Genomic DNA, 11,047 nt, shown 5'->3' on the forward strand with positions numbered 1-11,047 from the left:
TAATTACGATTAAGGATATGGAAATAAATGTGTAATTGTCGTGTTGAAATATTTGTAGACTTTACGATCGTGTTACTATTGTTAGCATAGATGTAGTCATGGCCGTCGTTTGTTCTCCTCTTAATTTTATTGTGATAGCAGTAAATGTACTTCCATAAAATAAGATATTTTGAATAAGTATACAAGATATTGTCATAAAAAAGAAGTAACGGAACATGAATTTGTACTACTTTGTATATATCGAGGAAATTTACACAATTTTCTCTGACAACTGTACTGAAAATTTCATATCTCAGGTGACCATCCCCAAATTTCTATTAATAACGTAGCATTTTCAAAACTTAAGTTGCCAATTACTCCAGCTTGATTTTCATACACACGTGCATTATCCAACGCAAATGTGCGTTAAAAAAAAAAAAAAAAAAATGGAAGGACGTAAAAGAGATTAACCTCTTTTATAAATTCTCGTGAATGTTATTTTATTATCCTGTATGTAGATTAGCAAATCAAAACATGTGCAATTGTTTTATTTTTGAACGATTAACGTACTGTTCTGTTTCAAACATGTGCTGATAAGAGATTTTCTTCCGTCTGTATATTATATACAATTTTCATTAAAGTTAGCTTTATAATCTTTAATGCTTTGATTTCGATATACTAGTCCTGGAAAAAAATAATCATGATTTTTATATGACAACAATTTAAATTTATCAGTTGGAATGAATAAAGGTCGCTTACGTTTGCATTTGCTTGCTACCACTGAGCACTATATACGGAGACTGAGTTTCCTTTTGTTTCGCCTGCAGTAAATTAAGCGTACCCAGGGGTGTATCCGTGGAGGACATCCGTTTCATTAATACTTCCTGTTCAGCCTTTTTCATTCGTTTTTCGACCTGAAAAGCGTATATAAGCGATATATAAAGTACAAGTCTTCGGAGCTTGAAGAATATTACGCTAGTTTAAGCATCCAAAAAAAATGTAAAAGAGATGATTATTTTTTTCTAGGTTTAACCTTATTTTTTCCTGGACCTTTCCCATGGAACTTGTGAGAAAGATATCGAAAAGCTTCTTTCGCACTCAGAACGTGTCCATCGTCGTCGATGTATTCTAATTTTACGTTCGGTTTAAAACCATCTTTCTCCTTAAATTCAGAGGTTGGGCCGTTAAAACGATCTCTTCTACCGAACTTGTCATCGTCTCTGGAAAAAAAAGTAACAGTGGATGAAGTCATCGATTCAGCGCATGCGATGGATAAAATAGACTTTCTCTTTAGCTAGAGAAATTATATATAGCAGCCCATGGAATTCGGTGTTTCGAAATTTACGTTACCGCGAATAGTCATTATCTGAAAATATATAATATTGGATAGCAGACGGTTGCGATTTCAAGATACATTACATTATGCGATTAGAACAACACGAATCTAAACAAGTCAATATAATTACGAAAATTAAATCTGTAATCGTATGTAACATGATTAATTTCAAACTGTTTATGCATTTCTTACGTTGCATATATGTCGTTATTTTTTTTAAGAAAAATAAGGAAAAAATATCTAATACGTAATATTATTTGTAAATACTAAAAAAGGTATCAATTAAAAGCAATATGGAAGACCCTTATCCTAAAAATCGTTTCATACCATATTCCACTCATCGAAACATGCAAAATGATTCGCAACATGATTGAAAAATACATACTCCGTAACTAGATTATATATAAACAAATAATTAATAAAATGAAATAAAATTGCGAAATATAACGGGTACTTTAAAGTTTATTTTTGTGCCCCATGTTCGTACATAACCTAGCTATAGAGTAATAGCATTCTTACAAGTGTTCGATTATTTTTAGATCATCTTGTGAAACAAACTATATATTAACGATACGCGAGGCATAGAAGTTTCTTACTAATTAAACGAATGTGATTTCGATCCACACTGGACTTGTCTAGAACGTTCGTAGAAATCTCGCTTGGCACCAATAGAATCGCATAATATAAACATACCTCAATAAATCCTCTTTTTCAGGCCTCGATCATCTCCGACAAAGTAGTTAACTCTTGTAGCGGTAGCGGATCGTCCATTTCCAAGCACCGAAACCCGGGCTCTATTTAAAACTGTTAACTAACAGTTTGAAATTCACTAATAACTCGTCTAACAAGATTCGCTTGGAATGCATTCAATAGAAGAATATTTCTTATGACCGTTTGCGGTAGACAAGGGTATTCTTGAAATAACATTGTGCGAAGTCACTCCCGAATGTGTAAGAAAGCTTCTTCTATTGAATGGTAGTTATACATACTCGATACATACCCGTATGTTTTATCTTCTATCGAGTAGTTCTGAGCCTGTAAGTGAGCAAATCGTGACGCAGACGGCCGGCTACTGTCTTCTTTTTGCAAATAGCCTTTGCTCATTGCGAGTTTTAACGCACCGCTAACGCCATGTCCAAGCGAAGGCTCTGCGTCTAGAATTGCAGCTTCCATCGCCACGGGTTCCGACGTGCTCTCATCTAAACAGTATGGCAGGTTAAAGCGTTTCATTCAGATATGATTTCAACTGAAAAAACCAGTGTAAATGTATATTGCGGATACCTAATTGGACTGTATTCCATGCGCCACGACCATCGTCTTCTTCTTCATTCGCCGGTGGTTCCTCCTTAACACCGTCAATTTCGAAGTCCTATAATTTTAATCGCAACAGAATGTTAGACAGAATATTAGACAGAGAAACAATAATAAGAACGTTCAATACCATGAGTTCCTGGCCATTCTCTTCTCTATTTCCAGCAAGACCATAAGTAGGTATGTCTCCCAATGTTCTGCAAAATTCTGCGGTAGCATTAAGAACTATGTACCCAGATTGATTTTCTTCTGAAGATGTGGGTTCATGTTTTATAGTTTCAACAACTTGTTCTATGCTCGACAATTGCGATTCCTTTAAGCGTTGAGCTTTCTTCAATGCTAATTGCAATTCTAGTTCTTTGTCATCTTCTTCCAGTTTCACTTCGCTAAGGTCCTCGGTAGGAGCTCCTAAATCATCTACATCTAAATTATCATTTTCTTTCGCGTCGTCGGGTCGTTTGCTTCTTCTGCTTCCAAGATCTCGAAGATAATCGTTACCTTCGGGAATTAAGTCGTCCGCTTTTAGTTTCTTTCTAATTTTTCGAATCTGCAAAATGAAAAAATATTAACACAGTTTTATAAATGTCGACATTATGTTTTTAAACTTACCTTTTTCTTTGGTTTCTTAAACGTTGCGAGTTCTTCGTCATTGTAATATTCGCTAGCTAGTTTTGGCTCCGCTAAGTGCAATGATTCTAATCGTTTATTTGCCAAACATTGTTTAACGTGATCGAGTTTAGATTGTCTGGCATCTTTCATATTAACTCCTAATACGAAATTATCTTTTTTCTCCCCCTCGATCTCTTCATCGTACTTTTCCAAAATAGAATTCTTTGGAAAACCAAACTGATCGAAATTATCATCGTCGTATGCATCGTAACCCGGCTTTTTAGCTTTATTTAAGATATTACGTTGGTAACGTTCCTCGTCCGTTATGTTTACATTGACGAGTACATCTCCGCTCTCGTCTAATACAGCTTGATCTTTCAGTGTTAAAATAACTGTTTTACCTTCTTCAAACTTTTCCTATTATACGTATAAACATATATTATCACCATTTCAATAAACTTGCACAGTTACTCCATAGCTATTGAAAAATATTACCAATACAATTACTTACAATATTATGTTCTACTTTGAGACCTTTTAAATTCTTTTCTGTATAAGCTGTTTTACGAGCTGTATGTATTTCTTCTTTGACCAAATTACCAATTCCAAATTCCTCATCTAGTTGATCCAACATTTTTGCCTTAAACAAAGATATAAAACATTAGAATATTCATTCCCATTATTTAAAGCAAACATTTCAATATTCTAGAGAATGTTGTTACCCTTTCTTCAGCCTTTTTCTTCTCCTGATCCAGACGTCTGCTTTTATCAATCCAAGTCTTAGCATCATCATCGGAATCACATTCAGCCAAACCTTTTACTTTGGATAGACTGGCTTCAATTTGTCTTTTCTGTTTCTGAAGACCAATTTTTTCTTTCAACTTCTGGGTCTTTATCTTTTCATTAACATCTGGAGCAGGCTTATGGTAAAATTCTCCCAGATCGTCTTTAATCTTGTTAGGGTCATCTTTAGAAGTACTATCCAGTTCCAAAGGTTTTAAACCTAACTTTGCTCGTAATTTATTTGTCTCCTCGATTGACAAAGAGGTCTGCGCCGTCCCACCCTTGATCGGCGACGGACTCCGTTGCTTGGAAATTTCAGGAGGCGGAGGCGTCGATGGATGCGAAGACTTGGAAATTTTTGGTGGAGGAGGAGCTGTAACTATTTCAACTGAAACAAAACAAATAAATTACAGATTTCTAACTGCGAATGGATCGCTACACAGGCCACTACAGAATGGTTTACGAGAAGCATGGAGCACCGAGAGTACCACCGGACAATAGATCTCTAATACAATAGTAACGAATCAGATAATAACCATCGCTGTCGTAATCCTTGCGCTCTTTTCTTCTGTGCTTTTTATGATGTCTGTGCTTTTCTGATTTTTCGCGTTCAGGCGTATAACTTCGCGATCGGCTACGATGACGCTTCTTTTTCGTGTCCCGGTTCTTCTCAGTTTTATGACGTTTATTCGAACCCATTTTCACTTCTGCGGCTCACAAATCGACAGTCACGATATACCGTTTTGCCTAAGATCTTTTAAAATGTGACAAATTTAACGATAACACCGAATGGACAACTCTTTCTACCATCCACCATTTTTTCAACGCGCACTGGAAATTCTCAGAGTTCTGAATGCTCTGATATCTGAACAATCTGAACGTTATCGTACATGCTGCCAACGTAATTATGCTAAAAGTTCTACAATTGTCATTGTCGTTGCCATCTCGCGATGAAAGGGTGGAACTAATTTTCGGAGTTTGGTCAGCGCCTCTATCGGGAAAACGCTCAAGTTTGTCCTCGATAGTTCCTTTTTTCACTGTTAGATGGCGCCATTGTCAGTGTTTTTTTTTTACCGATATATGGTAATCTACCGACTGGTCGGTAAAAAAACACTGACAATGGCGTCATCTAGCAGTGAAAAAAGAAACTATCGAGGACAAACTTGAGCGTTTTCCCGATAGAGGCGCTGACCAAACTTCGAAAATTAGTTCGGTATATTCACCACTAGATGGCTATTTATTTGAGCGAAAATACCGGGAAAATTTCAAAAAGAAAACTAATTATAAAATAAGGAAGACAATACCATGTACAATCAGCATAACAATATAATAAATTATCCCAAACAGTGGAGCTCGGAACAAGTATTACGCTGCTTCATTCAAGGCTAACAAAATTACACTTCGTTGTTAATTATTCCACTTGAAGTTGCGGAACGAGAAGTTGAAACGCTACAGCGTTAATTTTACAAAAATGTAATTCTAAATATTATAATTTATGCTTTGAAACAGTCTGTATATTGATTTTGTGGTAGAAATTTAGAGGACAGAGCCGTCCATCCCCTCTATGGTCCTCGCTAGCCGGGTTGAAATCAATAGGAAACTTGCGCGAACGCGCTTCGTCCTCGCAATAGTGGATCTAGACGTTGCAGAGCCTTAAGCTAATTCTTTCGAGGAACTTTTTTCTCTGAAACATTCTACGAACGTAAAATATCATCGCTACAAAGATACATCTATCCTTCCGTTATCATTTTCTCGTTACTTTTCTCTTTGATTTCCGAGGTATTCAATTTTGGAATACACGAATAGCGAAATAACTAAAAAGTATAGAAAAATGCAAACGAATCATCTGGCCGAATTTTACGAGTTGTAAAAAGAGTAGTACGCGAGGAAGAAGTGTAAAACATATGGGGCTCCTGTTGCGCGAAGAGCCAAAGCTTTGTTACTTGGATGGTAGATTCGGACCTGCGTCCTCGTACGATCCATTCGCAGGGTAAATTCGCGGGGTGTCGCGCGCGCGTAACGAAGCGTAGAGACCCGGTAAACGATGGAGAACGCGAAGACGCGATTTTAAACGTTGCGAATTCTCGCGAGGTTTACCAAACCGGGATCGTTCCCCGTCGAGCAGGTTGCTGGCTCGACGCGAGAATTCGTCGGTCCACGAATCGGTGATTGTCGCTTTGGAGAGCGGCCAGTGTTCGACGACGATGGCTGGGAGTCACGTAAGGGAAGTGCGATTTTCATCGCCACACCGTTGGGGTGTGTCGTAGGCGAAAAGGAAAAAGGAAAAAGTGTTTCCAAGGCTTTGCACACAGCTACGCGAAAGAGTCTCTCGAGCACCGCGATGCTGGAGCTTTTAATAATAATCCTAACGTCGACGGGCGCGATCGAGGGTTCGTTACCTCCCGACGACGGGGACAATGTGTTGCACATCGGTGGCATATTCCCGATAGCGGGGGAGGGCGGGTGGCAGGGTGGCCAGGTGAGTAACGATCGTTCGCTTTCATTTTCTGCGCGTTTTAAAAACACACGCCACGTTCGGATTAATTATCTATTTCTCGCGAGCCTTACGATGGGTAGAAACTCGTATCTTGTTTAACAGGCTTGCATGCCAGCCGTAAATCTGGCCTTGGACGATGTCAACCGCGAGAAGAACTTGCTACCTGGTTTCACGCTCAAGCTCCACTCGAACGATAGCGAGGTACGTCGACGAACAGTTGGTAAAATATTTCTACGCGCATTCTATAGAAAATGTTTCGTTTCAGTGCGAGCCGGGATTGGGTGCCTCGGTGATGTACAATTTGTTATACTCAAAGCCGCACAAACTGATGCTGTTGGCTGGATGCAGCACGGTCTGCACAACCGTTGCCGAGGCGGCGAAAATGTGGAACCTGGTGGTGGTAGGTATCGACAAAGACTCTTTACGGTTCGAAGATGCGCCAAGACGAGGACGATATCTTTGAATGTTTTCAGTTATGTTACGGCGCATCGTCGCCGGCGTTGTCCGATCGAAATAGGTTCCCGACCCTCTTCAGGACCCACCCATCGGCCACGGTCCACAATCCCACGAGAATCAAACTGTTGCAGAAGTTCGGTTGGTCTCGAGTGGCGATTTTGCAGCAAGCCGAAGAAGTGTTCATATCCGTAAGACCGATCTCCTCTGGCGATAGCAGAACGCGTTACGTTTCGCGAACGAAATAAACTGACTTGGGCATTGTTCGACAGACCGTAGAAGATTTAGAAGCGCGCTGCAAAGAGGCAGGCATAGAAATAGTGACCCGCCAGAGCTTCCTGTCGGACCCATCCGACGCGGTGAGGAATCTCCGTCGCCAGGACGCGAGAATAATCGTCGGTCTGTTTTACGTCGTGGCCGCGAGAAGAGTTCTCTGCGAGCTTTATCACCAGAACCTCTACGGCAAGAGTTACGTGTGGTTTTTCATCGGATGGTACGAGGACAATTGGTTCGAGGTGAATTTGGACAAGGAAGGGATCACTTGCACCAAGGACGAGATGAGACAGGCTGCGGAAGGTCACTTGACGACGGAGGCGCTCATGTGGAACCAGAATAACGACACGACGATCAGCGGGATGACGTCCGAGGACTTTAGACAGAGGTTGAACAAAATGCTGAAAGAAGACGGCTACGACATCGACAACAAACGGTATCCGGAGGGGTATCAGGAGGCGCCTCTCGCTTACGACGCGGTTTGGTCCGTCGCGTTAGGTAAAAAATCCATTTATCTTTAGCGAGAATCAATCGCAGAAAGGATTTCGCCTATTGAACGAATTATTTTCTGATCGCAGCTTTTAACAAAACGATGGAGAAGCTGAGCAAGCAAGGAAACAGCTTGAAGAACTTTACGTACATCGACGAAGAGATAGCCGACGAAATTTACGCCGCCATCAATTCAACTCAATTCCTGGGTGTCTCCGTAGGTGTCGCGAATAAATAGAACGGAAGCTTTGTTTCGCGTGGCGGATCCTTGATCGATTTTCCGTGCTATAGGGGTACGTTGCGTTCAGCTCGCAAGGTGACAGAATTGCGTTGACCCAAATCGAGCAAGTAATCGATGGAAAGTACGTCAAGTTAGGATACTACGACACGCAAAGCGACAATCTGACTTGGAGGAACATGGAAAGATGGATCGGCGGCAAGGTACCGCAAGACAGAACCATCGTGAGGACCGTCTTGAGGACGGTCTCGCTGCCCTTGTTTATATGCATGGGGACTATATCGTCGTTGGGGATCGTGATAGCCATGGGACTGATTATTTTTAATATCTGGAACAGGCATAGAAGGTATTTTCCGTTGTTCCGTTAGATTTTTTACCTATCATTCGATGTCCGTTCGTCGTTTCTTCTCGTTAACCGCGCGTTTCAACGTATTTACGCCTGTTATTTTCAGCGTGATTAAATCGTCGCATCCCGTGTGCAACACGATAATGCTGGTTGGGGTGATAGCGTGCTTCGTCTCGGTGTTTCTTTTGGGTATCGATGGTAGATTCGTGTCGGAATGGGAGTATCCAGCGGTCTGCCAAGCGAGAGCATGGATGTTGTCCACTGGTTTCACCTTAGCGTTCGGGGCGATGTTTAGCAAAGTGTGGCGAGTCCATAGACTTACGACGAAAACGAAAGCCGATCAGGCGAAGGTAAGACCGAACGACCGGTGCCCCCGTCTTTCAATCGCATATATCGCTTTAGCCGTATCTATTCGACGATTAATCACGTGTGGCTACTGTTTTCTAGTCTCTCTCACACGCAGTCTGCACCGCCCCTGCATGGTTCGCAGATCCCGCTCGTACGACCCCGATCTTTAACGTATTCTCGATTCTTTTTAGTTGTTCATGGCTAAACAAAAAGTTTCGTCCATACAGAAGAAAATTCAGCCGTGGAAGCTGTACACGATGGTAAGTGGGTTGTTGGCGGTGGACATGGTGCTCCTGGTCTCCTGGCAGGTGCTCGATCCACTGCAAAGAAAGATCGAGACTTTCCCGCTGGAATCGTCTCCGTTTGGCGACGACGACGCGCGAATCAGACCCGAACTCGAACACTGCGAAAGCGTGCACAATAACGTTTGGCTTGGTGAGTTTACCGACTCGAAATGTTTCATCGTTTCTATTACCAATCTATTCGACGGCGCTCGGCTACTCTTCCTTGGCGAATAACTCGATTCGTCCCTTTTTTCCAGGTTTGATGTACAGTTACAAGGGGATCATCCTGGTGTTCGGGTTGTTCTTGGCTTACGAGACGAGGAGCATCAAAGTTAAACAGATCAATGATTCCAGATACGTCGGGATGTCGATATACAACGTGGTCATACTGTGCGTGATCACAGCACCGGTGACGATGGTCATCGCCAGCCAGCAGGACGCCAGCTTTGCTTTCGTCGCGCTCGCCATCATTTTTTGTTGTTTCTTGAGCATGGCGTTGATCTTTGTGCCGAAAATGATCGAAGTGATCAGACATCCCAAAGACAAAGCCGAGTCCAAGTACAATCCGGACGTGGGTGTGTCAAAGGAGGACGAGGAGAAGTATCAAAAGCTTCTCAGGGAGAACGACGAGCTTCAGAAACTTATCGCCGCGGTGAGGAAGCTCTCCGATCTTCGGATCGAGGGTGAATCTTCGGATCCGAATCCGAGGTAATCGGATTTTCTCGTTGTTAATAACGGCCGTCGTTGTCTTCTTTTCCAGAAAGAGGAAAAGATTAAAATCTTGAAGCAGATGTTGGCCGAGCGGGACGCATCGAAAGGCGGGGGCGGCGTCAACATCCCCAAGGACTCGCTGATAGTGGCCGATTTTGTCACCGGCGAGGGCACCTCGGACAGCGCAATCGGTGGGGGCATTTCTGTTTATACGCGATCATCTCGAGCTTCGGTCTCCGACTTTGAATTCTCGGAATCGTACTTGTAAACACGCGAACCCTCGAGAATCATTACACGAATTTAAGTAACTTGGGACCTAAACGGACGAGCTATATCAAGCTTTTTTCTTACGAATTCGGTTTCGAGACTCCTCGGTGTCTCTGGAATCTCACGTGACGGATTCACTCTCACTCGCAAATTTTTTTATTTTTACGGAGCACCGCGAACACTTTTTAAATCAAACTACGGGAAGCGAGAGTCTCGTTTTACTCGAGACGGTTTCGTTTCGTAGTCGGTACGACGCACGTTGCGCGTTTACGTATTCGGTGTCTAAACGTATAAATGTTTGAATGTATGTGTATACTATGAAGTAATAGGTGTGCGTATGCGTAGAGAAAATTGTAAATTAAATGTGACTAGTAGATCGTTTCGATGCTAAAATCAATCCACGAACGCGCGACTCGTACGTTGTCGCTTCATCGCGAATCGAAAGCTGGCCTACAAATAGCGACGAGGCTACGAATGAGGCGCGCCTGTTTCGTTTACAACGACAATTTTCGTTACCTCAAGAGTCTATCGCACAGTTACAGATGTCGCCGATTATCGAGAGTATACATTATACGATATATTTGTACAGGGAAATTTTATCGAACTCTACCGCGAACGAACGGTTATTCGACGAGAACGTCGAAGAGACCGTTTACGCGGATACGGACCAAACGCCTCGTGAAACGATTATTGTCGTTGAATATTTCAATATTTTATGCAACACCCGAATTCGTACGGGTCCAAAACAGACGGCGAAGAGACTTTCCATTTTACCGGAAACACTTCGAATCGTACAGTCCGTGCGAGATATGATATAAAAACGTCCGTTCATTCTTGGAAGTTGCATAACTTTTCTTGCATAACTGCTCGTGGTTGCATCCTCCAAGCGTACAATAAAAGACATCGCGAACGTTCGTTTGTCTCACCACCCCAGGCCTAGACGTTTCGTTACCGTTCACCCACAGCGTTGGGCAAAATGTTTATTATTTCATTTTAAATCATTTTTCTAGTCGCAAATCAATTGCAAAGTAATCACTGCCCAGCTCTGTTTATGCATTATTTTGCAGCAATTGCAGTTAAATCTCGTTAGACAATCACACGGTCGTTTCCAAATCGCGAATCG

General features: G+C 42.0%; 2 protein-coding genes across 5 annotated transcripts in view; one reads left to right on the plus strand and one right to left on the minus strand.

Moving 5' to 3' along the window:
* Nucleotides 1-453: 453 nt before the first annotated feature.
* Nucleotides 454-4,875, minus strand: LOC128891585 (U4/U6.U5 tri-snRNP-associated protein 1). 2 transcript variants are annotated; one of them, XM_054151182.1, is made up of 10 exons: nt 4,555-4,874; nt 3,958-4,406; nt 3,747-3,875; nt 3,236-3,652; nt 2,757-3,173; nt 2,597-2,684; nt 2,316-2,514; nt 1,013-1,199; nt 739-893; nt 454-663 (listed from the first exon to the last, which is right to left on the minus strand). In XM_054151182.1, exons 1-10 carry the CDS (start codon nt 4,715-4,717, stop codon nt 636-638), a joined length of 2,232 nt encoding a protein of 743 aa, XP_054007157.1. In that variant the 5' UTR covers nt 4,718-4,874; the 3' UTR covers nt 454-635. The 2 variants fall into 2 exon arrangements, 1 of the variants encoding a protein (XP_054007157.1); XR_008460870.1 differs by lacking the exons at nt 454-663; nt 739-893 and adding an exon at nt 2,009-2,126 and having other exon boundaries at nt 1,060-1,199; nt 4,555-4,875.
* Nucleotides 4,876-5,714: 839 nt separating this feature from the next.
* The window catches only part of LOC128891584 (gamma-aminobutyric acid type B receptor subunit 1), a 6,613-nt gene continuing 1,280 nt past the window's right edge, over nt 5,715-11,047 (plus strand). Inside the window, exons 1-11 of one of the 3 annotated variants that reach the window (XM_054151178.1) lie at nt 5,715-6,497; nt 6,618-6,716; nt 6,781-6,915; nt 6,989-7,159; nt 7,241-7,739; nt 7,820-7,947; nt 8,022-8,314; nt 8,421-8,664; nt 8,854-9,097; nt 9,204-9,598; nt 9,707-11,041. In XM_054151178.1, coding sequence (XP_054007153.1) covers nt 6,360-6,497; nt 6,618-6,716; nt 6,781-6,915; nt 6,989-7,159; nt 7,241-7,739; nt 7,820-7,947; nt 8,022-8,314; nt 8,421-8,664; nt 8,854-9,097; nt 9,204-9,598; nt 9,707-9,925 — 2,565 coding nt within the window. In that variant the 5' untranslated portion in view covers nt 5,715-6,359 and the 3' untranslated portion in view covers nt 9,926-11,041. Of the gene's footprint in view, nt 6,498-6,617; nt 6,717-6,780; nt 6,916-6,988; nt 7,160-7,240; nt 7,740-7,819; nt 7,948-8,021; nt 8,315-8,420; nt 8,665-8,853; nt 9,098-9,203; nt 9,599-9,706; nt 11,042-11,047 lie in introns of those variants that run through there. The other 2 variants (XM_054151180.1, XM_054151179.1) reach the window with 2 other exon arrangements.

This window comes from Hylaeus anthracinus, unplaced genomic scaffold (genome assembly GCF_026225885.1).
Source record: "Hylaeus anthracinus isolate JK02 unplaced genomic scaffold, UHH_iyHylAnth1.0_haploid 12002, whole genome shotgun sequence".
Classification (NCBI taxonomy): domain Eukaryota; kingdom Metazoa; phylum Arthropoda; class Insecta; order Hymenoptera; family Colletidae; genus Hylaeus; species Hylaeus anthracinus.